The sequence below is a fragment of the Phialemonium atrogriseum genome, assembly GCF_030411735.1.
Source record: "Phialemonium atrogriseum strain 8032-3 unplaced genomic scaffold QBC33scaffold_37, whole genome shotgun sequence".
Lineage (NCBI taxonomy): Eukaryota > Fungi > Ascomycota > Sordariomycetes > Cephalothecales > Cephalothecaceae > Phialemonium > Phialemonium atrogriseum.
Genome location: NW_026848174.1, coordinates 26,703 through 52,344, shown reverse-complemented (window position 1 = coordinate 52,344; position 25,642 = coordinate 26,703). Strand labels below are relative to the sequence as shown.

The window sequence follows — 25,642 nt, the reverse complement described above, 5'->3', positions numbered from 1 at the left end:
CATTTCCTGGTCTATCTGCACTGACAAGGCGAGAGAGCTCAGAACAACATCCAGAATCAATCATTATCTGTAATTCATTATTACTGCCTACATTTCTCAGGATGGGATCTCTTACAGACATTCCCAACGGCATGGCCAACGGCTATGTTGTCAGTGACAGGGTGCATTCTGATCCGGATCCAATCCGAGTCCTTTGCGTGGGCGCTGGTGCCGGCGGCCTTTGTCTGGCATACAAAATGAAGCTCCATATGTCCAATTATGAATTGGTCTGCTACGAAAAGTTAGTCTTCTAGTCTCGAGTGACAAGAGACGTGCAAGTTACTGACATGGAAACTTCTATCCCAGAAATGACGAAGCTGGCGGGTAAGTCCTCCCGAGCAACTTTGGTGATCAACTTCCCGTTCTTACTCTTTATCAAGCGTTTGGCATGAAAATCGATATCCCGGCGTGAGTCAGACTGTTCCAATTCTGATTCTGATTCCGAGACTAAGAAAATCATCCATCTAGTGTGCCTGCGACATACCAGCCCATGTTTACACGTACTCGTTTGAGCCGAATCCATCGTGGTCGACGTTCTATGCATAGTAAGTGCGCCCATATTGCGTTGGCCGGCCGCTGTTGCTCATTGTTCTTCAAAGCGCGCCCGAGATCAAGAAGTATTTCACGGACTTCCAAGCCAAGTACGGACTGCAGCAGTACATCAAATTCAATTCTCGCGTCACCTCGGCGGCCTGGAACGAGGAGGAAGGGAAATACCATGTGGAAGTCGAAACACCCGAAGGACCAAAGCAGGATTGGTGCCATGTCTTGATCAATGGTTCCGGCATTCTCAATGACTGGAAATGTCGGACATCCCATCATATCTGCTTGACTTGAGGGCTGAACGCTGACTCCCATGACAGGGCCAAACATCCCGGGCCTGCACGACTTCAAGGGAACGCTGCTCCACAGCGCACACTGGGACGAGTCCGCCGTCTACAAAGGAAAGCGAGTTGCCGTCATTGGAACGGGCTCGTCTGGAATTCAGGTGAGCTTGCGCAACGCAACTGTGTGAACATGGACGCACAAACGCCTGACGTCTCTGCGACAGATTGTGGCAAACATCCAGCCCGAGGTGGAACACCTGGTCTCGTTCATGCGGTCCCCTACCTGGATCTCGCCCGCTGTTGCCCAGGATGCCAAGGCAAGCCTCTCCCAGTCCGAAGGCGGGGAAGAGGCCGAGAAGATCAAGAACCCATTGGCAGCAATGCAGTACCACTTCAAGGAAGAGATCACGAAGTTCAAAGAGGACCCCAGCTTCCACCTCGAATTCCGCAAGAAGATGGAGAACGCGATGAACAACTCGACAGACGTGTTTGTGGCGGGATCGGAAATGAACAACGCCGCCCGGAAGATGATGGAAGCCGAGATGGAGAAGCGACTGGGCCCTGGAAATGAGGAGCTGAAGCGGAAGCTCATCCCGAAGTGGGCTCCAGGTAATACGCCATACACATATAGACATGATGGGGCCATTGTTTGCTGACAGATGGCACAGGCTGTCGGCGTCTGACTCCGGGCGATGGATACCTCGAGGCTCTGGTGCAACCCAACGTCACGAGAGTCTTCAACGAAATCGACCACGTCACCCCTGAAGGGCTTGTGACCGACGATGGAACGCTGTACGAAGTCGATGTCTTGATTTGCGCGACGGGGTTCAACGTCGGATTTACGCCGTCTTTCAAGCTGGAAGGAGTCGATGGCAGGATCATCCAAGACGCGTGGGCCAAAGAACCCCAGTGCTATCTCGGGCTAGCTGCTCCGCAATTCCCAAACTACTTCACTATCCTTGGTCCGCGAGGCCCGTGGGGGAACGGACCGCTTCTGCCTTCGGTATGTATTTCGGCATCCCGTGTGCGAGACAATTAAGCTTACAGAATCTGCAGATCGAGACGCTGTGTGACTATTTCGTCGAGGTGATGCAGAAGATGCAAAAGGAGCAAATCCAGTCGCTCGTGGTCCGCGAAGAACCCACTACTTCATTCAACGAGCACGTCGATACGTGGATGGCGAAGTCGGTGTGGATGACCAAGTGTCGCTCATGGTATAAGATGGGCACCATTGACGGCAAGGCCTGGCTGTGGCCGGGAGGGGTATGTAAAAGTGCATGGATTTGCTTGCTGTTTTATTGCTCACATGTGGCCTTCGCAGACACTCTCATATCTCAAGACCATCAAGCAGCCACGTTACGAAGACTATCTCATCAAATACAAGAACCGAAACCAGTGGGCTTTGTAGGTTTCTCTCGACCATTTTGCACTTGGCTGGAGCTAACTCGTATAGCCTTGGAAACGGTAAAATCGCTGCAGAAGTCCTCAACATCACCGAACAATTGGCTCCGTACATCAGGAATTCAGATACGCCCTGGACTATTTAACATCTAGGCGGGCTTGGTTGGTTTGTGTTGAGACGTCTTGGAGAGGGGTGGATGAGCTATAGGTGTGTCACGCAATAGATCTGAATACATGTGATGTTTTAGTAAATACAGAGCCTCTCCCGTCCTGAATTTTGCACGAGCTAATCTTGGGTATTGACGGAGGCGCTGCCTGCACTAAATAGAGCGAGCGAGGATCTCACTAGACAAAGCATGAACGATTAGAAGGACTGGAACGCCCTTCACACTACACTTGTTAAACGAATGTTGCAAGAACATATCTAACTACTCGACATCTGCTGACTTAAGGTAATGTGTGCCCATCTCTCACATTGGTAAAGGCCCACCGTGGAGCAAAATAGCCAGCCGGAGTATCCAGATTCGAAGCAACGATCAGATCAGTGTTTGTGGCAGTGACCAGGTGCGATGCCGACTGCACCATGGCACCCGACTTTGCAAGGAATTCACAAGACGCTCCAAGCCTCGTCCTGCATGTCCTGCATATCACAACCCCGTCCTGCTTGGCTAGGAGAATGAATCATTAAAAGCCGTTACACTTCCTGTGAAAACACCCCTGGTTTAACTAGCACCTAGCTTTCTGTGCCAATTGTGACTTGTTTGACCATGCATGTTATAATTATCGCGCCACGATTGGAGGGGAGGCAGTGCGCTGCGGCTGTGGACAAGCCGCTTCTAGTGGATCATTCGTTCCCGTTCATGAATCAGTCTGAATCATGCCCCAATGCGTCTCTTTGATTGGTTGTATGTACGTTGATAATTCTCCATCCACCCTTGCACTCTGTTGGATACACCACTAAGCCATCCCCTCAAAAAATGCAGCGCTACTAGGTAATAATAATTATTTGACAACTCCTATTAATTACCCCAGACTTGGCTTCCCAGGTCGTCGCCCCGCGTCTGAGGTCATAGTGTAAGTGTGCGAGGAGATGGTCATGTCCTTTTTCGTCGTGTGTGGCACATAACCCCCTAGTTTAGGGTGGTTCAGTTGGGGGTCTAGCCCGCAGAGAGCCGATTTTAGCTCGACGGGTTCTCGCTGGCGAACGAGTCCCCGCCTTTCCGACTTGCCGAGGAAAGATGTCTGTATTGGGGATTAAATGAGTCAGTGGAGTCGGTAATCATTTCCCTGGTGTTCTGCGCTGGCCTTGATACATCCTGGTAGTGTGGAGATGGGGGCGGATATCAAGGAACAGTCAAGAACTAGCATATCTATGTTCCCGCCGAGTAGGCTAGGCAAAGAGAGAGATGCACATTGACAACGACTGACTCATTCAGTCATCAGGCTTTCTGGGCGTTATAAGTTATGGGGAATTGCAGAAGCAGAGGCCGCCGCGTCCCCTCCCCCGCCCCTCCTTCCCCTGCGTCCCGGGCGCCGTGGATGCGACAGACTAAAATAACCTACACCCTGATTTGCAACATGGGGAGCGTCCTTTGGATGGTATACATAGTAGTGGCCAGCCACCTCTGTCTCTTATTTGCAGTGTAGTTGTGACGCATGGTAAAACAAACACATGTTCTCAAGCTCAAATTAGCTAGATGACAATGTCGGGCCAAACTCCCTATGAGGCAGAATTTGATCGCGCCGCCAGGCGTCTGGGAGAGCTTGCCAAGACAGATCCCCAGGTCGCCGCCGTCGTGCCCGACGACAGGGTGACCAGGGCCATCCAAGATCCGAGCCTCAGCTATCAACAAGTGCTTACCGCCGTGCTCTTTGGCTATGCGGACAGGCAAGCCCTCGGCGTGCGTGCATACGAGATTCGAGACGGCACTCGTCACCATTTCCCGACCTTCACCACCATCAGCTACGGCCAACTTGCCAAGCAGGCCGAAGCCATCTCTTGCGCCTGGCGCTATGATCCGCGTTTCGGGGTCCGGCCGGGCGAGTTCGTCTCGTGTGTCGTCTTCACCGGCGCCGAATTCATCGCCGTGGACATGGGCTGCGTCTATTCGCAAGCAGTCAGCGTGCCAATCCAAGCCAATTTGGCGTCCGATGCCGTGGTCGAGATCCTGAAAGACACCGCGCCATCAGCCATGGTCGTCAGTATCGATTACCTTGACCTCGCCACCGACTATGTGCTCGGGCAGGGCAGCTTCAGAAGCATGGTCGTGATCAACGCCAACACAGGGGTCGATGCCGAGAGAGAAGCGATCGAGCGGGCGCGCTCTCGACTCGAAGAAGCCGGCGGTGGGATCGCTCTCGCCACCTTCGCCGAGCTGGTGGAGATTGGCAGGGCCTACGAATGGACTCCTCTTCCCCCACGACCCGAGGGCCGCGATGCGCTCTCTATGCTGATGTACACCTCGGGCAGCACAGGGACGCCAAAGGGCGCACAGATCCACGAAGGGATATGCCTCATGTTCTGGACCGAGATCAAGCGTTGTCTCCCCATCATCATCGTCGCCGACGCGCCTGTGAACCACTGGATGGGCCGTGTCGAGGTCATCATGGCGCTGGCTTCGGGCGGCACCTGCTACTTCACGCTGAAGACCGACCTGTCCACGTTTGTCGAGGACGTTCAGACCGTCCGTCCGACTTTTATGCAGATTCTGCCCCGCTTCGCCGAGCTTGTCTACCAGACTCATCTCTCCGACGTGCAAAGCCTCGTCAGCCGGGGCGTCGACCCAGATGAGGCTGACGCCCAGATGCGGAAGAAGCTACATACCTACCTCGGCGACCGAGTTGCGTGGGGTGTCTTCGGCAGCTCGCCGACTGCGCCCGAAGTGAAGCAATTCTTCCGCACCTGCTTCGACATAGGCGTCGGGGAAGGCTATGGCAGCACCGAGTGCAGCGGCGGTGCGACGACATTCGGCGATCGAGTCAACCGCTCTCTGGTGATCGACTACAAGCTGCGAGATGTTCCCGAGCTTGGCTACTACACCACCGACAAGCCGTACCCACGCGGCGAGCTGGTTGTGAAGACGCGACACCAGATCAAAGGCTACTTCAAGCGGCCCGAGGCGACCGCCTCGGTGTTTGACGAGAACGGCTATGTCATTACGGGAGACATCATGGAGGAGCGTGGCCCCGACCATATCGTCTGGCTCGACCGCCGCAGCAACGTGATCAAGCTCTCCCAGGCGGAATTTGTTGCAATCACGCCCCTCGAGAACGCGTACCTCGGAGACAACAACCCGCTGGTCACCCAAATCTACGTCTACGGCAGCTCCTATCGCGCCTTTATGCTCGCCGTCGTGGTGCCGGACATCGCGTATGCGGGCAAGCTACTGGGCCACGAACCGTCCGACGAAGAACTGCGAGTCTTGGTGCTGGAGCACCTCCAAGCCCGTGCCCGCGCCGTTGGGCTCAAGTCCTTCGAGGTGCCGCGCGACGTCGTCATCGAACGCGAACCCTTTTGCCTGGAGAACGGACTCCTCTCCAGCGTGCGGAAGATACTGCGACCCAACCTCAAACGCCGCTATGGCGACCGACTCGAGGCGATCTACGAGAAGATGGACCGCCAGCGACGGGAGGAGCTGGTGCAGCTCCACAGCACGAACAGCAGCCTGGGGACGCGCGATCGAGTGGCGGGCGCGTTCAAGGCCAATCTAGGACTCGCCACCGTCGACCCCTCCGCGCCGCAGAGCTATCGGGATCTAGGAGGCGATTCACTCGGCGCGGTTGGCCTGAACAAGCTGCTGAAGGACTTGTTTCAAGTCTCGCCTCCCGTCAGCATCATCCTGAGTCCCGGGGGCAGCGTCGAAGTCCTGGCCAATTTCATAGATCAGGCTCTTGCCGGCCCCAATGACAGGCCGACTTTCAGCTCGGTACATGGCAAGAACACGACATCAATCCGTGCCAGCGACCTGACCCTGCCGAGCTTCTTCGACACCAAAACGCTGGAAGCAGCAGCCCAGGCCACGCCGCCGCGGACAGATCAGGCACGCACAGTGCTGCTCACCGGCGCGACCGGCTTTCTCGGCCGTTTCCTCTGCCTTCAATGGATGGAGAGCTTGGCCGCCCGTCAGGGCAAGGTGATCGCAATCGTACGCGCGCGCGATGCCGTAACCGCACACGCCCGCATCGACGGAGCAATTGGCACAGTCGACAAGGAGCTCACACGCCATTACCAAACACTGGCAAAGAACCATCTAGAAGTCATTGTTGGCGACCTCGCCCTCCCCATGCTTGGTCAAGGCGAAGAGGAATTCGGAAGACTAGCCCGCGAGGTCGATCAGATTGTCCATTGTGGCGCGCTGGTCAACCACCGACTCGCCTACCAGGATCTGTTCGAGCCGAATGTCGTGGGCACCGCCGAACTTATTCGTCTCGCGCTCACCGGCCGGCTGAAGCGGTTCGATTATGTATCGACGGTCGGCGTGCCCTATACGAACCCCAGGCTGCTCGAAGCAACGGAAGATGCCGATGTCCGCGTCGACTCCCCGGAGATGTCGCTTGCTGACAAGTATGCCATGGGCTACACTGCCAGCAAATGGGCTGGCGAGGTGTTGCTTCGCGACGCGCACGAGCTCTTTGGTCTGCCGGTGAACGTGTTCCGCCCAAACATGATTCTCGCGCATTCCACGTATCGAGGGCAGATCAACGTGCCAGATATGTTTACCCGACTGCTGCTCAGCGTCGTCGCCACCGGCCTTGCCCCACGCAGCTTCTACGAGCTGCAGAAAGACGGCAGCTGCGCGAAGACACATTACGACGGCACGCCGGTCGACGTCCTTGCCGGTGCGCTGCGTGAAATCGGCGATCAGCCGTATGCCGGCTTCCACAGCTACAACACCATAAACATGCACCACGACGACGGCATCTCGTATGACTCGTATGTCGACTGGATCGAGTCGGCCGGTTATCCGGTGCAGCGGATCGAGAACCACGCGGACTGGTACCAGCGCTTCGACTCCAAGCTCCGCAACCTACCTGAACAGGAGCGCCAGCGCTCCTCCCTCAACATCGTCGAGCACTTCCAAGAGCCACACCCTGTGGATACACCGACGGTTAGCACGAAGCGGTTTGAGGAGGCTATTGGCAGCCAGAGAGTGCCGCATATTACTGAGGGATTTATCCACAAGTATCTTGGCGACATGGTGGCTCTGGGTCTTATAATGCCAAAGCCTGCATTGAGTAATGGGGTTTGATCGACCGAGGCACTAGCGACTCCTCCGCTCCACTTGCTGCTGCGGGACTTTGGTGACGTCGTTGTGTCAAGTGTTTCTTTCCTTCCTCTGAGATGTCATCTACTGTCGGTTGCCTGTTTCGTATTTCGAGTGTGCTTGAATGATGCGAAGCGTTGTCATTGTCTCTGGATGTTGTGCCTCCGGGGACCCCGGGGGGAGAAGTGAAGTTGGCTTCGCAGGGGGACCTTAGGATTAGCTCTAGCTAAACTGTCGTAAGAACACAAATGGGGACTGTTTATGGATCGTATCACATGTCTTATCGGCGACGTAGGTGTATTTCTTGTGAGTAGATGTCGCTGACGAGCAGCCATCGTCTGAATCGGAATCCGGCGCGCTGATTTCTGCCCGAAGAATTCGGGGCTTTATGCTGGTAGAGTTCTGGCCCCGAAATGTGTCTACTGACGCTGATGGTAGTTAACGTGGTTGGAGAGAAAGGAATACGTGCGGACGGCGGCACAGTCCGAAACCGCAAGACGGGTTGATAATAACAACCTCCTAAAGCTCTTGCTGACAAGAAAGTCCAAAATCTAGCTTATTCCGTAAGGGTCTATGTTAGCCCTTGGTAGTTGGGGTTTACATGGAGGTATTGGAAGGATAAAAGGATGCCCAATAGGCAGGCGCCTCATACTAGTTCCAGATGGAGGAGATCCGTAGTCGATTCTTCTCATAGTAACCGGGCCATTCGGGTGCAGTCTAACATGCCATAAAGTCTTGACGACATCAGGACAATCGCTACAGCTCCGGTCTGAAATTGATCAAGGCCGGTATTTCCAAGGTGCTCGTCTGCCCAACGTCCCAACCCCAACCCCATTCTTCTCCGGATCAGAGGTTCCGTCCGAGTGCAACTCACCCTTCCCAGCCCTCCTATTCTGCCCGACCATGTAAGCCCAGGCGCCGGCCAACATAGCCGCCGCCACGATGGTCATGATCAAGCCATCTTGCATCCCCGCCCTGTACCTGGGCGCCTGGCTCGTGCGGAAGATCCAGGCAGAGACAAAGCCAGCTACGTTACCTACGCCCACGACGAAGCCGCACCCAATTGCCCGCTGAAACGGCGTCGGCAGGTTGACCAACGTCATGGTCCAGATCATCGGAAGGGCGACGTACACGCCTATGCCGACTAGATACAGCGCGAGCATGGTGACGGGCGTGCTCACGACGCGCGGCAGACGCAGGATGGCGTACCCGACGATGGTGGCTAGGTAGCCGGCGAGTGCAAACCCGGAGCGGTGGTCAAGCCTGTCGGCGCCCCAGGCTGCGAGCAGGCAGGCTGCGGCGGACACGACGAAGATGGGCACCACCTGCCCCTGGACCTGGGGCACGGTGAAGGTCGGGTTGAAGGCCTGCACAAACGACGGCGCGAAGATGGCGACCGAGTAGGCAGTCGTACAGGTGAAGACGTATAGGGATGCCCACACGTAGTTGAGCGGGTTGGAGAGGAACGACGCCCATTCAGCTGCCAGCCCCGCGCTCGGGACGCTCTCGGCCAACATGGCAGCTGCTATGGCCCCCTTCTCGTCCTCCGTCAGGAAGCGCGCCTTTTCGGGCCGGCTGGCTGTGGAGAAGCAACAGATCAGGCCAATGGCCGTTGTGAGGCAGCCTTCGATGATGAAGATCCTATTGGAAATAGCGGTTCTAGGGGTTAGAGAGTCATCAACCCAAACACCACATACCAACTCAGGTGGAAGGACCTCACCATCTCCAGCCATGGTAGCCGTTGGCGCTGTCAATCTGTGCGATGGCGTATGCGAGGATGTTTGACACGATGTTGGACGATATGTTTGCCACCATGAGCATGCTGAGCCTCCACTGCAGGTGCTGGCCCGGATAGTAGAGCGAGCAGACATAAACCGCGCCTGGGATGAGCCCCGCGTCGAAGACCCCGACAAGGAATCTTGTGGCTAGCATCGCACCGTAGGTCTGGTCGAAGGCCTGGCCCAGCGTCACAACGCCTGCGATAGCACCCAAGTCAGTCCAACCAAGCTTGCTCGGAAATCCCCGCCTGTCTCGAGCAAGACATGAAGCTTCCCAAGAGCGACGCACCGAGCAAAATGGTAATGGCGCTGAGGTATTTCATATAGCCCAGCCCATAATTCTTCTCAAGCGCCCGCATCAACAGGTTGCTGGGGATCTCCAGCAGGATCAACGGGACGACGGGGATCGAGATGCACAGGAAGACCTCCATGGGGCCGAGATGCAAGTCCTGCGGCAGCTTCTGGATCAGACCCGCCCCGATATTGGTCCGGCCCATAAGGGACAGGAAGTTCAGGAACACAAACGGCACGAGGAGGTGCCGGTCGATCTTCAGGCACAGTGCCCTGTCGAAGTGGCAAGCTTGAGGCGCGGCCCCCACCGCTCTCTCCCGAGAAGAGTCGACTGGGGTTTCATGCTGTCCATCCGCGACGGCAATATCAACGGTTCCCGAGCTCTTGTCGGCCGCAGTGAGTCCCATGGCGAGATGTGTGTAAATGATGGGGGGCTATTGTTGCAGGGAGATGTCAAGGTGGGGTGAAGAAGTGAACATATTGGCCCTCTAATTATTCGGAGATCAGCACCGATGCGTGTGGTGTGCCCGGGAAAACAGGGCGACTTCGGTTCCAACAGATTGACAGGGGACGGCCCGAGTTGCCAAGTACGGGAGGCAAGGGGGGGTGGCTGTTGGTGCATGCCTGACGAATATCCCGCTCTCAGACCCCCACCGCGGAACAGGGGAGCTGCAGGGCGTGTGACGAGTCAATTATCCATGTGGTGGTGGTATGTCATGTACACTGAATGGGGAAGGTGGATAAAGGCACGGCGCGAGAGAGTCTTCCAGAGGCATGTGCCGTCTGCGACCGACTCTCAGGCAAGGGCTGTGGCAATTGCCAATCCTCAGCCCCCGAATTCCTCAGCCCCGGTCCCGCTGCTGGAAGACACGGCATATGTCTTTTCCACCCTAATTTCCCCTGATTCGTCCCTGTTGATCATATTTTCGCGGCTGTCACCAGCAACAATCTCTGCCCCCTCGTCAAGTTCAACTTCAAACCTGGTGTACAAGCCATGCGGTCGGTTATTTGAGTTGTGATGGAAAGGTTTGGCAATTTGAGGCTGGTACCTGGCCCCGAATCCCTCCTCCTGCCGAGAACCTTTAGGCTGAAAAAATCCCAGCCCTCCTCCAGGATCTTGAGCATGGTGGGCACGCACGCCGCGGTTACGCCAAATTCGACCTCCAGCTGCGATACAAAGATGCCAGTAGTTGTGATATCTGAGACACACTGGCAGTCAGCAGAAGCCTTGCAGGGTATTGTGATTTATTAACCAACAAGATATATCATCAAGGTGCTGAGAAGACAGATAGAGACCGTAGAGACGATAGACGGACGGAACAAGTTCGCTGCGGCTCGTCAGCGTCTCTCTGTACCCCGTGCCCGCAACCATATGGATTGATTACCCACCCAATGACGAGGATTGTCATCAATGTCGCAATCCAGTGTCTGCGCCGGACCGTGACTTTCATGAAGAGCCACCATGGCAAGGTCCCGGTGGCAATGATGGCCACAATGTTGAGCCCTCCGTGTGCGAACCAAAAGGGGGGCTTGTAGAAGCAGTCTTTCCGGTCGAGGCTGGGATCCCAGTTCGCCCGCGGGTCGGATCCGCACTGGAACACGGTAGCAATGGAGCAACTAATGCTATATCCGAGAATGTATGCTATCATGCCGAGGCAGAAACGGTTGAAGGCAACCATATGCGGTGCCGATATGGCGAGGAGCAGGAAACAAGTCGCCATCTTGGAAATTCCGGCACCCCACTTGTAGAAGACGGAGTAGAGAAAGTAAGCCTGCACGCGTAGGCATTGTCAGGGACGGGGGTTGGCGTTGACGTTTGCGTTTGCTTGGTATACGTACAATGAGTACTTGCTGCCGCTGGTATGGGCTTAAATCCTTCATGTGAACCCCTTCACCCCACCGGACTCCTGTTTGGAAAATGGCTAAGTAACAGGTAGAGAGATACAGACTCCCGGGGCACATAACTTACCGACAAAGAGGACAACAGAGAGTGCAAGAAGTGTGATCTGAAGAGTGAGCTGGTTGCCCATATCTCTCGTTGACTTTCAGGAGAACCCACAAAGGACAAGAGAATTGTCAAGTCGGACCAGAAAACCCAGTACGCCCACTCGCCGTATGACAGCCTTGACAGCCTTTGCGGCCGTGGCGTTCGATACCTATATCGTCCCCACAGTCGAAGTATCACGGCAATTGTTGGCAGGGGAAGGGTTAGCGCGGTGGTGAGCACCATCGCCCTCCCCACAGGATTGCCCGCCGTGGTCGGGTCCGCGGACACACGCTCCGGCATCTCGAGTACGGGGGACTCTCGTTTGTTGGGTTTGGTTGCTACCGGTGGGTTCGCTTTGGGCTCACTCCGTCTGTTGGCCACGGCCTCTACTGGTGAGTCATTCGATCAAGAACGGGCTCTGGCAAGAGAGGTTTGGTATTGGGAGGGAGAGCCTAGTTATGCGAATATTCCCTGATTCCGTCTTGCGAACCAACACGTTGATGGCAACGGGAGAGGAGAAGATCCAACGCTGACACATAGACTAGGTACTCATGCTATTTCCTGGTGCTGCCGTGCGCCACAGGCAAGGATCCGCGAATATTTGCAGGGTGTCAGGTGTGTGCCCTGCTCGATGCTCAATTCAAAACACTGCGAAGCTCAGATCTTCTGGCTTTCAATACGGACTTACTGGAAAAAGGAGGCGTAACCCAACAAGATACAGCCAAGGGTCCCCGGCTCACTGAAGAATATTAATTCCCTGTCTAGAACTTCGAAAGCGCGGAACGGAACGTCTATTGTCCCTGATTGGTTCGGTCGATCCCAACGCGGAGGTACCACGAGTTAACCCAATTTCGTATGGAACCAACAGCATTCGATTCGAGGATGGAGGTCACACCACTCGCCATGTCATGCAGTTGGTTGGAGCCAGAGCATACCCCCCCACATCCATGCCCTGGTGTACCACCTCGATGCAACACCCCGCGCCGTGGATTGGGTGGGCGACGCTGCACTTGTTTCCAACGGCACACGTAAGAAATGGCAGCGTTTGTTGAACCAACCCAACCCGGATCCCATGTTCCCGACATCGGCATGCCCACCCGAGCTCAAAGAGCGACGTACTGTTGTGGCTCTAGCCTGGAGATACAAACCTCAAGTGCACATTGACATACCGAGCCGATCCCCTGCCTTCGCCCAAGAAATGCCCTCCGATGGACAAGGAAGAAATGACGCGCCGCAGGCAGCGACACGGGATACAAATGTCGGATGGTATGACCCGCCAATCACCACCGTGGCAGAGCCGACGAGGGAACTTCTAGAAGGCTATGCTCATTTCCCACCCGACGAAGTAACCCCCCGATTGGTGGACATGGTGAGTTGTTCTCAACCCGAAGGCCAAGTATTCCGGGCCGACCTCGCGATGCTGATGTTAAGCCATTTTGTCTTGTTTAGCGAGACAAAATGTGGCAGGTCTTCCCCTTCCCCTGTGTCGGCCAGTTCCGGTTCGTGGACCTGCACCTCCACCGCCAGGAGTCCTACCAGAGGATTCTCGACATCGTCAAGAATGGTGGTCGCTTCCTCGACATCGGATGTTGCTTCGCACAGGACATGAGGAAGATGGTGCTCGAAGGCGCCCCCTCGTCGAACATGTACGGCCTCGAGCTGCACGCCGGCTTCATCGACCTCGCGTACGACTTCTTCGGCGACGCGGCCACACTCGCCGCCCGCTTCATTGTCGGAGACCTGATGGACCGGTCCAACGATGAGCTGCGGACCCTTGAGGCGACCGTGGACGTTGCCCACCTCGGCATGGTGCTGCACCTCTGGGACCTCGAGGGCCAGATCCGGCTCTGCGAGCGCGTCATCGAGTTAATGAGCCCGGCGCCCGGCTCCATGGTTGTCGGGCACAGCGCCGCGCGGGTCGAGGCCGCCGAGTGGTTCAACCCGGTCGGGAAAACCATGTTCAAACACAATGTCGAGAGCTTCGCCGAGATGTGGGACGAGGTGGGCCGCCGCACCGGAACGAGCTGGAAGGCGTCTTCATGGCTCACCTTACCGCCTGAAGAGAGTCGGCATTGGGATGACCGCCTGGCAAGGAAGCTGATGTTCAAGGTCGAGAGGCTTTAAGAGGCGAGTGTGTTCCCCAGCGCAACCCTGGGTTTGCTTGTTCATGGATGCAAATACTATGCGAGCCGAGCAATTATTAATTAACCCTCCGTGGAATCTTGTTCCAAAAGCTAGGAGGGTACCATCGTCTCAACTCTAGCTGTGATAGCCTAGTGGCTTTACCACTTTGGTGTCATCGCCGCGTGCCATCGCCGAGTGTTATAGCCGAATCCTTTGAAGCTGTTGTAACAAAGTTTAGCTTCTCATCGTTACCCGGTTTTCAGTGACGCGACCCACGCACCCCGGAGCGGAGTGACGGCTAGCTAACCTTGAATGACTGTCCATCTAATCGTAGGACTTCGTCGAATGTGAGTGTCGCTGCAACGCTGTAGGCAAAACCGAGCTAGAGTCTGGTCGTACCCGGAAAATCCGGAGTGAGCTCCAAGGGGCTTGGTTCCGTAATCCGAATCAGGCTTAGCGTTGTCCTCCGTGACTTGCCATGGGAAACATAGCACCGGATTACATCGTAGGGCTAACGGGCCGAGACGCGGCGTACTCGGCCAAACATGGTGATACTGTGGAGAGATTGGACAAGGGAAAAGAAGGCAGGAAAAGAATACATAAGTCTCGTCTCAGCGCGTTGAATGACGTCTGCTTCTACGCCCTTCTCCACGCCTGTACGTCCAACTACATCCAGCCCTGCCTAGACTCCCCGAGCTGTATCTAACGATGAGATACGGAGCCGAACGCTCACTATTCGCGGCGGCGGCCCTAGCGGTGCTGCCCCTAGCGTACGCCCAGCAACCCGGCACGCTGACGCCTGAGGTGCACCCGAAACTGCCGACGTGGAAATGCACGACGGCGGGTGGGTGCGTGCAGCAGGACACGTCGGTGGTGCTGGACTGGAACTATCGCTCGATCCACACGGCCTCAGGCTCCGCGTCCTGCACTACAGCTAGCGGCGTAAACGCGACCCTCTGCCCGGACCAGGCAACGTGCTCGAAGAACTGCGTGGTTGAAGGCGTCGACTATGCTAGCAGTGGTGTCGAGACCTCGAGCAGCGCCTTGACGCTGAAGCAGTTTGTCCAGGGCAGCACCGGCAAGCTGTCGAGTGTGTCGCCGCGCGTGTACCTCCTTGGCCCAGACGGCAACTATGTGATGCTCAAGCTTCTAGGCAAGGAGCTGAGCATGGACGTGGACCTCTCAACGCTGCCGTGCGGCGAGAATGGAGCCCTGTACCTGTCCGAGATGGACGCGACAGGCGGGCGCAGTAATGTCAACACTGGGGGCGCCAACTACGGGTCCGGATACTGCGACGCCCAGTGCCCTGTGCAGACCTGGATGAACGGCACACTCAATACAGGCCGGCGCGGATTCTGCTGCAACGAGATGGACATTCTTGAATCGAACTCCCGCGCTAGCTCCTTCACGCCGCACCCCTGCTCCAATGACGCCTCCAACTGCGACAAGAGTGGCTGTGGGTACAATCCTTATGCCCTGGGCTACAGGGACTACTACGGGCCTGGACTCAAGCTCGACACGTCCAAGCCCTTTACAGCTATCACCCGGTTTGAGACAGACGACGGCACCGCCACAGGCAAGCTCGCCCGAATCACCCGGGTCTATGTCCAGAACGGCAAAGAGATCCCAAGCGCGGCGTCGCCTTCCAAGGACGTCATCACGGCGGCAGGGTGCTCGTCTGCGAACTCGTTTGGTGGCCTTGCCAGGATGGGCGAGGCGCTTGGCAGGGGCATGGTGTTGGTATTCAGCATCTGGAACGACGGCGGGCAGTACATGCAGTGGCTGGATGGCGGCAACAACGGGCCGTGCAACACTAGCGAGGGCAGTCCTGCCAACATCCAGGCCAAGTACCCGGACGCCCATGTTGTCTTTTCGAATATCCGGTGGGGCGACATCGGGTCTACTGCTAACGTCTCTGGTGGCGGTGGCGGCGGCGGTCCTGGGTCGACGACTACGAAGCCGACTACAACTACAAAGCCGACTACGACTACGAAACCGACTACGACTACGAAGCCGACCACGACTCTTACTACCACTACAAGGCCCGGCCCATCGCAGACCCATTGGGGCCAGTGTGGTGGCCAGGACTGGTCCGGACCGACCGCGTGTGAAGCGCCATTCGCATGCCAGACCCAGAACCCGTGGTATGCTCAGTGTCTGTGAGGACTGCCCGTCTGAAAAGCACGGGAGTACCATGTTATAAGTGGTATGCGGAGGACATAGAACATTAGGCTGACTTGGCACGTGACGTTGAGGGAGAGAAGAGAAACATAGAGGTCGAGTAGGTAGTTCTATTGTAGACTGTAGCTGCATAGATTGGGGATTTCAGCGTCTTGCATTGCACACTCATACTCGGCTAGGTCCGTAGCCAATCACGAATTTCGCCCGCTTGTAGTACTGCTGCAATTGTTTCTGCTAAGCCGCAAAAAAGGCACATGTATCGTCTATCAGGGTGTCCCTGCCTATGTGTGTGGTGTCTCTCCTGGCTGTGGTATCCCTGCGTGTATACCGAGTAGTGACTTGTCTGTCAAGCTGCAGTGGAGAAAGGAATGGATGGGTGGCCTGCTACAGTCGGGGGAAATGCACACGGCTTGATGAAGGAATGGAAAGATGTAATACACGAAACAGCGTTGACAAGTTCGGACTATGAATTATCAATGTTTTAGTATTATCAATGATTCCTACTAAAAACTACTTACCAAATACTTATGTAGCAATTCACTCACATTGTGTTAAGGGAGGTGGGTAGCTGGAGTAAGTTTAGCTAACAAATAGGGCTAGATAGGTAGGCCTGATGGCTTCTGACAGGAGGTGTTGACTGCGGAGGAGAGGGCGGACGGGCAAGGATATCTCAGTGGCTGGTGGCAATGGCCTACGCCTTTGATAAAGAGTAGGTCTTGCCCCCCGGTGGGCTCAAACTCGCACGCGCATCCTCGCCTCACTCGTCCTCCTCTCCCTGGCGGTGGATATGACCACCACCGGTGTCGTCATTTGCTCTCAATTTCGCCCCCTCGTCCAGCTTGATGTCTATCCCCCCCGTCATGAGATGGTCCACATCCGAACTGAACGCCACGCAGATGGTTCCGAGAACCCCAAACGCGATGGTGATGAGGTAAACGATTCGGAACGAATGCGCATATGCCTGTTTGATCCCATTAGCCGCGATCCCGAGGACTTCTGGCGACTGCGAGGTGACCACGGAGTCCGTGACGCTGCCCCCGAGGAGGGCAGCGAGGAGGGCGGGGATGGTCTGTGGGTCGACGCCGGCCTTAGCGAGCGGCGTGGCCGCGTACTGGAAGAGGTAGTGCTTGAGCTTGGAAGTCAGCACCGACGAGTAGATGGTGGTGCCGACGGAACCGCCAATAGACCGCATGGTGATGGCGAGGCCCGTTGCGATGCCGATGTATTCGTGAGGAACGCCGAGTTGGATCATGGCTGTGGACACGATGGTGGCCGCCGATACGAACCCACCGACCAGCACGGTGAGGACGGTAGAGCCCACGTTGGACGTCGGACCTGGTCGAGTAGGGGTCAGTGGTAGCTCCCTGGCATAATAATAATAATAATGGACTATCGAGGGGCAGAATGAGTATGAATTAATACTCACTGACAATGCTCTGCGCGCCCGAAACGACGGTTAGGGCCAAGACGTAGAAAGTCAACATCAGACGTGCATGGCGAAATTTCCGGAAGAGATAACCTGCGACCGGGCCAAAGACGGAACCGGTCAGGCCGACTGTTGACGCGTACCAACCAATCTTGAGGGGATCCTGCGTGTACAGGGAGGTGACTTGCTGGGGCCACAGCACCGAGGTCGAGTAGTAGAGCATGCCGAGCAGGAACACCCCGACGGCGACCATAGTGACTCCCCGGACGTTGCGGAGTACCTTGCGAGGGAAGAGCGGGTACTCGAGATCCATGTATGCCTCCCAAAGGCCGAGGGCGACCAGCAGGGCGAATCCTACCAGGATCGGGGCGAGGGTCTTGACCGACTTCCAGGGAAATACATTCCCGCCGAAGGAGATGCCAAGGAGGAACAGGACCAGTCCAGATAGCAACAGGAAGAAGCCGACCCAGTCGAGGGACATGGCTTGCTGGAGTCGCGTCTTGTTCTCTTCTTTGATGTATTGGTTGATGGGGTGATAGAAGAAGAACACCAGAACCAAACACAGGCAATCCATAGCAAATGGCAGCCAGTATACGTACCGCCAGGAAGCATGCTTTACCATTGCGTTGCCTACCGGCATGTTAACTAAATTGTGGGCTAGTTTTTTTGGGGGTTTATTTTTTTATTTTATTTTATTTATTTTTTTTTGGGGGGGGGGGGAGGGGGGATGAGGGACGGTGAGGGAGGGGCGAGAAGAAACGGGGACAATGGCTGCTGAGACAGACAGACAGACGCACCGATGATAGGAGAAAACCCGGCGGCAGGCAACAGCGAGAGCTGGAAGATACCGAGGGCAAAGCCTCGGCTCCTCTTGGGGACCAATTCGCCGAGACAAGACCAAGCAAGCTGGTGCATGGAGCTGGCGATGCCAATAAGGCAGCTGGCGCCGATGACGGTCTTGACGCTGTGGGCGGTGGCGGCAACAGCGCAGCCGACGGCGGCGATGACATTGCCGATGAGGAGGAAGTTCCGGCGCCCGAAGATGTCGCTGACGCGGCCGATGGCGGGGGAGAAGACGGCCCCTCCGAGGACTAGGGCAGTGACCATCCACGTGTAGCTGCTGTCAGGGCCGATGTCATCGTTGATCGCTGTGAGGGTGGAGGCCACCATGGAGACCACGAAGACGTCAGACATGTAGCCTAGCTGGAAAGAGGCCATGGCGAGCAATTTCGCCGGGGTCATCTTGAAATGTTCCTCTTCTTCGGCGGCCGCAGTCACCGTCACCTCGTCGTTGGCATATTCGACCTGCTTCTCGGCCTCCTCCGCCATCTTGGGCGTGGCCATGCTACTGTCGTTACTGAAAGACATGATTTTTTATATTGTGCTGGATAAAGGTACTGGCGGAGACAAACTCCCGTGGTGCTGTGTTCGCGAGGGAAAGAGGACACAGACTGACAAAGCTCAATAAGAAGAGATGGGAGGAGGCGGAGCAGGTTTAATGAGACTCGAAAGGATTGAGCTCGAGACCGAGGCTCTCCTCTGTTGAGGCTCGGTCTGCAGGAACCTACCCTGGGTTGGAGACTTCTCCCCGCAGGAAGCAACTCTGATCCATTTCCCCGGCGGCCGGGGGGGGAAGTACCAAGTTAAAATTGAAATCATCTTTATCTGACAAGACGCTTTAACGCCAGTGACGACGCTTTCACCCCATTAGCCAAAAGAAACATGCCCATAGGCGTTCACACCGCCTCCTTTCTTGGTTCTCTTGGTCCGCCCCGTTTCTCTCAATGGTTTTCCAACACATTGCTGTCCGGCCCGGCGTGGTGCTTTATTCCGGTTCGCAGCAGAACGAGACCGTATGGGGCGAAGGGATATCACGTAATTAACTCATTGCGAAATTCAAGTTAGACTGCGACGGAATGGGTGAAGGCGTTGTCCCTGATCAACAAATCAACGCGCCGAGTAGCATAGTATCTGTCCTCGAGAGCCATGCCAGACAAGCCCTCTTTGGCAACATGGAGGAAGAAGGGGAATGTGCAAATTCCGAGTTGGTGAGGTGGGTGGATTGTGCTGCTGAAATTGTGTGCAAGCTCATGCTTATGCTCATGCTTTCGACCGACTGCCACCTCGACCGACTCGCCATCCCATGGGCTGCCAGGCGCACTCTTCCATACATGGAACTGTACATACTACGCCGGAAACCCTTACCTGACATTACCCGTATGCTCCATAACTAAGCGGCGAGGTGAGAGGGTATTACTGAGCACGTCCTACATTTATTCCATGGGAAGGCAATAAACCACGTGTAATAAATACAACCTAACCTATGCCGTACATTTCGTGTGGGCGCGGCAGTGGCATGATGATGTACGCGCTGGAGCTCCTTACCTACAGGACATGCCAATGGACAACTAGATAAAACCTGGCATCACGAATATATAAAGCATCACGACGACTACAACCAGGCCGGCGCTTTCATCGGGTCAGGTAAAATCAGTCCGTACCACGGGGACTCGAGTTGAAGCAAGTAATCAATTCAAGCAAATTTGACCACCTCTACTTATACGCAGCGAAGGCGTGCCCGGTCCTGTTAGGAGAGAGAGCATTTAGTTCATACTGCGACGATGCAACTAGGTTAGCGTGACGCTCCAATTAGAAGAAGCCCGAAGCTTTCAAGACACATTGAAACGACTCACTTTATCCAGATCGCCTTGGGCTCCGTATAGTGCCTCAAGGCGTACTCCCCAAGTTCCCTCCCAATCCCGCTGCACCCGAAGCCTCCCATCGGGACCTGCGGGCCAACCATGGCCGAACAGTTTATGGAGATGGTGCCCCCGCGAAGCTTGGCGCTGACGCGCAGCGCTCGCTTCAGGTCGTTGGTGTAGATGGAGCCTGCAAGCCCGTAATGGGTGTCGTTGGCCATCACCAGAGCCTCCTCCTCGGTCTTGAAGGTCCTGGCACAGAGAACCGGCCCGAATATCTCCTCCCTGTAAATGTCGGCGTCTTTATCTGGCTCTAGGAAGATGGTCGGCGCCACGTAGTGACCGCCCTTGGTGTACTCATCCCCGCCGGTGAGCAATGTGGCCGCCCGTTTTCCGCTCTGGATCGAGTTCCAGACCTTGTCGTACTGCGCGCGGTCGACCAGGGGACCGTACGTGGTCGTCTTCTCCTGCGGATCGGCCCCCATTGCCGACGCAATGGCCGTGAACTGCTCCTTCATGCGCGCTAGGAAGGCCTCTGCGATGTCTTCTTGGAGGTAGATGCGAGACGTCGCGGCACACACCTGGCCGGAGTTGATGGTTATGCCCAGGACGGACCAGAAGAGGGCCGTTTCCATGTCGGCGTCGTCGAAGACGATGGCCGGGCTCTTCCCGCCAAGCTCCAGCGTGACGCGCTTCAGGTTGCTCTTGGTAGCAGCTTCCTGGATCTTGCGTCCCGTGGCGGTCGAGCCTGTGAAGCTGATCTTGGCAATCTTCATGTGGCTACTGAGGAGCCCGCCGACCCGCCCTCCGCCGGCGATGACCTGGAACACGCCCGGTGGGAAGCCAGCAGCCTCGATGAGGTAGCTCGCGGCGAGCGACCCCAGAGGTGATTTCTCAGACGGCTTCAGAATGACCGTGTTGCCACAGGCAAGCGCCGGGGCAGATTTCCACGCGAAGAAGTGCAGAGAGCCGTTCCATGCTGTGATGCCGGCGCACACGCCGAGCGGCTCCTGTCTCACGATCTTGTAGAATCCGTCTTCTGGGGGATAAGAGTCTCCCCTGATCTTGTCGGCCCAACCAGCATAGTCTAGACACGCGCAGTTCTGGTCAGTATTAAACCGCGCGGGAGAGACAGCAGATCACAGATCACAGATCACAGGCTTACATCGAAACACGGCCGAGACCCGGGGTAGCTCCCCGATGACCATCCCCAGCGGCCTTCCGCTGCAGACGCTTTCGAGGTAGGAAATCTCCTCGGCGTGAGCGTCGAGCAGGTCGGCGAACTTGTTCAAGCAGTCGGCCCGTTTTTGGCCCGTGTACGCAGCCCAGGGACCCTCGAAGGCCTTCTCGGCCTCGTCGACAGCTCTGTCGACATCGGCCGCCGAGGCCTCGTGAACCTTGGTGGTGATAGTGCTTCCGTCCTTCGGGTTGATGAGCTCGAGCAGCGGACCTTCACCTTGTGTCGGCTACGCCCATGTGAGCACATAAGCGTTCCGTGGGTTGGTCGGAAGGGAGAGGAAGACCCGGGGCCGCGATCTGCCTCTAACTTGTACCTTACCTTGTTAGCAATGAGGAGGCCGAAAGCACCAAGCTTCGTATCAATCAGTTTCCCAGCCATGATGGCCAAGCACTTTCTTGATCAACAAACGTCTATTACTGCGTAGTATCTGGGCAGGCCCTACTCCCCTCCCCTCCCCCCACAGGCAGGCGGCTGGAGTTCTCTTTGTAGGATTGCAATGTAGATCAGTTGCCGGAAAGTTCTGTGCCGCAGAGCTATATCCAACCTCATCACCTATTCGCTGGAACATCCCACTGGCGTGCGGAGCATCGCTTTGCTCCCTGCTCCCCTGCTCCCCGCTTAACCCCGCTTTCCCCCGCTTTCCCCCGCATTCTCCCGCTCCCCCGCCCCCCCGCTCCCCCGCTCTGCGTTAGAGCACAAGGGACAGAAAAGATGCTGTCAGATATGTCCCGCCGATAATGGTTTATCAGTCGGCAGAGCGGAATCGTGGAATGAGGGGCAGGTCTATGTGGTCGATTCCAGGTAATGGAAATGCCGATGAAAATGCATGCAAGGTCGACGGGCCCTGGGTTTTATATCAGAGAGACTGGCTGGCCATCAAGGTCTCGCCATGTCCCATCCATACACACTAATAGTTCATTCATCTATTGTCCGACAAATGACGGGCCTAGTATCAGAAGCCGTGGCGCCAGCGACTGCAGTCAAGGGGAAGACCCCGAAGCTGATGAAGGCAGCGATGATCGTCGAGGTGACTCTCACCCTGCATATTGATAATAATACCTGCAATACTCAGCAGGGAAAAGTTGCACCTACAACTGCACCTGCACCTGTGCCTGAACCTATACCTGAACCTTTAACGTTTGCTGATACACAAATACCGGAGCAATCTAGTTCAACAAGCCACTCAAAATTATCGACGATGCCCCCGTTCCCCAGCCCGGACCAAACCAGATCCTGGTCCGCATCACCGCATCGTCTCTCTGCATGAGTGACATCATGGGCTACCAGGGCCTGACGCAGAGCCCGCTGCCTTATTGCGGCGGTCACGAGCCCGTCGGGGTCGTCGAGGGGCTCGGTCCCGGGGTTGTCGGCTTCAAGGCGGGCGACCGGGTTGGCTTCATGCCTGCTTCACGCAGCTGCCAGGACTGCCCAGAGTGCCTGTCGGGAAATCATCGATTCTGCGCCGCGAGGACCTCGGTCGGCTTCAGCGGCCCCTACGGAGGCTTCTCCGAGTACTGCCTCTCGGATCCGCTGTCGACTGTAAAGATCCCGGACGGAATCTCCGACGAAGCTGCGGCTCCGCTGTTCTGCGCCGGAGTGACTGCGTACGGCGCGGTCAAGAAGGCGGCTCAGAGGCAGGTCGGTGGGAGTGTGGTCAACATCATCGGCTGCGGAGGTGTCGGCCATCTGGCCATCATGTACGCCAAGGCAATGGGATTCAGTGTCACGTCAATCGATATCGCCGACGAGAAGTTGGAGCTTGCCACTCGATGCGGCGCGGACGTTGTGATCAATTCTCTAAAAACACCCAAGCAGAAGATCCCACAGGCTGCGACGACAATCGTCATCAGTGGAGCGACGCAAGCCTATTCCTTCGCGCTGGATGTCACTCAGAATCACGGCACTATCATTGGTGTTGGCGTACCGCACGGCCTGATTTCATGCGATAGTGAGTCGTGAGGAGCTGTTTAGACACCAGTCATCATCTTTGTCAGGGCATGCGCTGATTCTTGTCGTCGTCTATCGCCAGTGACTCAAATGATACTCCGCGACGTATCTCTGATCCCGACCAACCAGGGATCAAAGCTAGAACTCTACGAGTCCCTGCAGCTTGCCGCTCTGAAGGGCATCGAGCCGGTGGGAGAGGTCTGTCTTCTGCCCCAGAGTCTTGCTTAAAACTCGCGCGTGTCATTAATAATAGCTAACAACCGAGCGTGCAGACAAAGAACATCAAGGAGATCAACCAGGGGTATGAGGACATGAAGGCGGGAAAGATCGTAGGGAGAATTGTCTATACTTTCGACTAGGGCTAGATACCAGGCCTATTAGAAGTGGACAATAAATCATCCAGGGTCTGAGGTCTTAGACCGAGTCTCTCCGTCTTGCCGTAAGCCGGAAGCACCTCGGAAAAAACTGTTTGACATTGTTAATTAAAATATCACACACCCTTCTGTGCAAGTCCCGAACGATTTCTTTCAAGTCATCCCTGTAACAAGAGAACTGAGCTTCTTCCCGATAGCATCAGCTCCCGATAGTAAACCAGCATCAGGCGTTCCAAAAGGAAGGGCCAGGTACTTCTTCTCGTTCTTCACCGACTCCGAGACCTGCCAGTCATGGCATGCCCCGGCCTTCACATTGTACATAACATTGGCGCCAGCCGCCTTCGCCGCCTCTACAAACCGCGAGATGTTCTCCAGGAACAGCTCGTCTCCACCAGCAAACACGTAGGTGATCTCTGGCAAGATCTGTCCCAGGCCCGGCCGTGTGCTCCCCGCCGTCGTGAATTCCAGGTAGTTCTCGACGTCCGCCCGCTTGGCGCCGGCGACCGCCATCGTCGCCCAGCGGCGCAATACGGAACCGACCAGGAGGTCGGAGTCTGCCTTGTCCGAGTATCCGCCCTGGTCGAAGAGACTGACCCAAGGGCTGAGGAGAAAGGCGCCCCTCCCCGGGGCTGATCGGATTGTCGGCGACTTGACAGACGGCAGAGGATATGCCAAATGGGTCAGGAGGGAGAGGCAGATGGAGCCGCCCGCGGAGTCGCCCATCAAGGCAATGTTGGATCCGGGGATGTTCTGCTCCGTTGTCAGGTATTCCCAGCACGCCGACGCCTGCCCAAGCTGGCGGGGAAACACGGACTCGGGCGCCAGGGAGTAGTCGAGCACGAAGATAGCCACCGTCTTCCCCGTGTCTGCGACGGTCTCCGCAACTCGCAGCAGCATTGCGGCGAACTGGTTAGGCTGCGACATGACGTAGCCGCCTCCGTGGATATATAGGATCACGACATCGGCCTCGCTGGGGGGCGCTTTGCCGTCGAAACGCGGCTTGCAGAGCCAGTTTCCGGCGAAGTCGGGTCGCTCGACTCGTTCGTTCAGGTTCTCCACGATGCTGCCGTAGCGCTTCGATTTAGAGAAATGATCAATGGTTGACGGGCGCCGGAGAATGGACAAGGGTAGGCAAAGGAAGACTCTTGGGGAATGCCGTTAATTAGCCCTCTCTCTTGCAGCCATTTCTCCAAGGGGTTAATAAGTTGTGGCTCAAAGAACTCACTTGCGCACTATAGATCGCTCGAGATCATCGCGCCATGGCCGGACGCTTCTAGAGAAAGGCCGGCAGATGAAGAAGGAGGCAACATGGAAAGCGAGTCGGAAGACGCCCATGACCGTTCGGGGAATGTCGCCTAGAGGAATACGTCCGAATCCTGGATTGGGATTGCAGTCGTGCTGGGGGGGTGCAGCCATGGTTTGCTTAAGTGAGTGTATGAGAGTATGAGTGCAGTCGTATGTGAATGTGTGCCTATGCCTGAGTGCGGAAGTGTGTTGGATGTTGGATGGGCAGGAAGATCGACTCTCGAGACAAGCTACAATTGGAACTCGCAATTCGCGCTATCAGCTATCTATCTGTATTGCACTAGCAGAAGGAGCAAGCGTTGTGGCAAGTTGGGGTCCCCAGGCGCACCGACTCACTGGAACGAGCATAACGTTTAGCATAAAAATTCTAGCAGTCAGAAAAGGGTGACAGCTTCCCAGGACCCAGTCTTCCCCACCCAACCAGCCCCCGCCCTACTCACCCAAGTTGCCTAGCCGATCAGACAAGCGATGGACCCCCATCATCCCAACGCAAGATACGCAGGGCTTCAAAAAGAAAACGAGTTCCCTTCTCAGCTTTCCCAAAGCTCGGTATGAAGCGACAGACATCGAACATCGAACTCCTTTTTGACCAGCCCACGCACACTCCACACTCCACACTACCACACTCTCACACGAGCCAGACAACGACTGGGCTTGCTTGCCGTCCCTGAACCGGCGGGGGGGGGGGGGGGGGGGGGGGGGGGGGGGGGGGGGGGGGGGGGGGGGGGGGGGGGGGGGGGGGGGGGGGGGGGGGGTGTG

The 25,642-nt window shown here is 56.3% G+C and overlaps 10 protein-coding genes across 10 annotated transcripts; 5 read left to right on the top strand and 5 right to left on the bottom strand.

Moving 5' to 3' along the window:
• Positions 1–131: 131 nt before the first annotated feature.
• On the top strand, positions 132–2,413 carry QBC33DRAFT_599636 (uncharacterized protein; the record flags this gene model as incomplete). Its single annotated transcript, XM_060432040.1, has 11 exons — positions 132–280; positions 346–363; positions 420–447; positions 508–584; positions 639–844; positions 903–1,027; positions 1,091–1,475; positions 1,535–1,869; positions 1,923–2,129; positions 2,188–2,270; positions 2,320–2,413. 11 exons carry the CDS (start codon positions 132–134, stop codon positions 2,411–2,413), a joined length of 1,707 nt encoding a protein of 568 aa, XP_060279003.1.
• A 1,557-nt stretch (positions 2,414–3,970) lies between these two features.
• On the top strand, positions 3,971–7,516 carry QBC33DRAFT_573885 (thioester reductase domain-containing protein; the record flags this gene model as incomplete). Its single annotated transcript, XM_060430719.1, has 1 exon — positions 3,971–7,516. One exon carries the CDS (start codon positions 3,971–3,973, stop codon positions 7,514–7,516), a length of 3,546 nt encoding a protein of 1,181 aa, XP_060279002.1.
• A 517-nt stretch (positions 7,517–8,033) lies between these two features.
• On the bottom strand, positions 8,034–10,191 carry QBC33DRAFT_551107 (major facilitator superfamily domain-containing protein). The gene is made up of 3 exons (XM_060429136.1): positions 9,599–10,191; positions 9,252–9,507; positions 8,034–9,172 (listed from the first exon to the last, which is right to left on the bottom strand). The coding sequence occupies exons 1-3, from the start codon at positions 10,005–10,007 to the stop codon at positions 8,311–8,313; spliced, it is 1,527 nt and encodes a 508-aa protein (XP_060279001.1). The 5' UTR covers positions 10,008–10,191; the 3' UTR covers positions 8,034–8,310.
• A 235-nt stretch (positions 10,192–10,426) lies between these two features.
• On the bottom strand, positions 10,427–11,709 carry QBC33DRAFT_573883 (uncharacterized protein; the record flags this gene model as incomplete). Its single annotated transcript, XM_060430718.1, has 7 exons — positions 11,660–11,709; positions 11,570–11,606; positions 11,440–11,507; positions 10,990–11,372; positions 10,858–10,928; positions 10,650–10,799; positions 10,427–10,551 (listed from the first exon to the last, which is right to left on the bottom strand). Exons 3-7 carry the CDS (start codon positions 11,479–11,481, stop codon positions 10,427–10,429), a joined length of 771 nt encoding a protein of 256 aa, XP_060279000.1. The 5' UTR covers positions 11,482–11,507; positions 11,570–11,606; positions 11,660–11,709.
• Positions 11,710–12,785: 1,076 nt separating this feature from the next.
• Positions 12,786–13,711, top strand: QBC33DRAFT_460650 (uncharacterized protein; the record flags this gene model as incomplete). Its single annotated transcript, XM_060425004.1, has 2 exons — positions 12,786–12,956; positions 13,037–13,711. 2 exons carry the CDS (start codon positions 12,786–12,788, stop codon positions 13,709–13,711), a joined length of 846 nt encoding a protein of 281 aa, XP_060278999.1.
• Positions 13,712–14,419: 708 nt separating this feature from the next.
• On the top strand, positions 14,420–15,944 carry QBC33DRAFT_599633 (glycoside hydrolase; the record flags this gene model as incomplete). The annotated part of the gene is made up of 1 exon (XM_060432039.1): positions 14,420–15,944. One exon carries the CDS (start codon positions 14,420–14,422, stop codon positions 15,872–15,874), a length of 1,455 nt encoding a protein of 484 aa, XP_060278998.1. The 3' UTR covers positions 15,875–15,944.
• Positions 15,945–16,649: 705 nt separating this feature from the next.
• QBC33DRAFT_599630 (trichothecene efflux pump) lies at positions 16,650–18,686 on the bottom strand (the record flags this gene model as incomplete). Its single annotated transcript, XM_060432038.1, has 3 exons — positions 16,650–17,227; positions 17,319–17,948; positions 18,116–18,686. 3 exons carry the CDS (start codon positions 18,684–18,686, stop codon positions 16,650–16,652), a joined length of 1,779 nt encoding a protein of 592 aa, XP_060278997.1.
• Positions 18,687–20,007: 1,321 nt separating this feature from the next.
• QBC33DRAFT_563386 (aldehyde dehydrogenase) lies at positions 20,008–21,635 on the bottom strand (the record flags this gene model as incomplete). The annotated part of the gene is made up of 3 exons (XM_060430278.1): positions 20,008–21,104; positions 21,183–21,483; positions 21,576–21,635. 3 exons carry the CDS (start codon positions 21,633–21,635, stop codon positions 20,008–20,010), a joined length of 1,458 nt encoding a protein of 485 aa, XP_060278996.1.
• A 559-nt stretch (positions 21,636–22,194) lies between these two features.
• On the top strand, positions 22,195–23,563 carry QBC33DRAFT_563385 (alcohol dehydrogenase; the record flags this gene model as incomplete). The annotated part of the gene is made up of 4 exons (XM_060430277.1): positions 22,195–22,284; positions 22,428–23,205; positions 23,287–23,402; positions 23,477–23,563. The coding sequence occupies 4 exons, from the start codon at positions 22,195–22,197 to the stop codon at positions 23,561–23,563; spliced, it is 1,071 nt and encodes a 356-aa protein (XP_060278995.1).
• A 168-nt stretch (positions 23,564–23,731) lies between these two features.
• QBC33DRAFT_614085 (alpha beta hydrolase) lies at positions 23,732–24,994 on the bottom strand (the record flags this gene model as incomplete). The annotated part of the gene is made up of 2 exons (XM_060432572.1): positions 23,732–24,722; positions 24,804–24,994. 2 exons carry the CDS (start codon positions 24,992–24,994, stop codon positions 23,732–23,734), a joined length of 1,182 nt encoding a protein of 393 aa, XP_060278994.1.
• Positions 24,995–25,642: the final 648 nt, after the last annotated feature.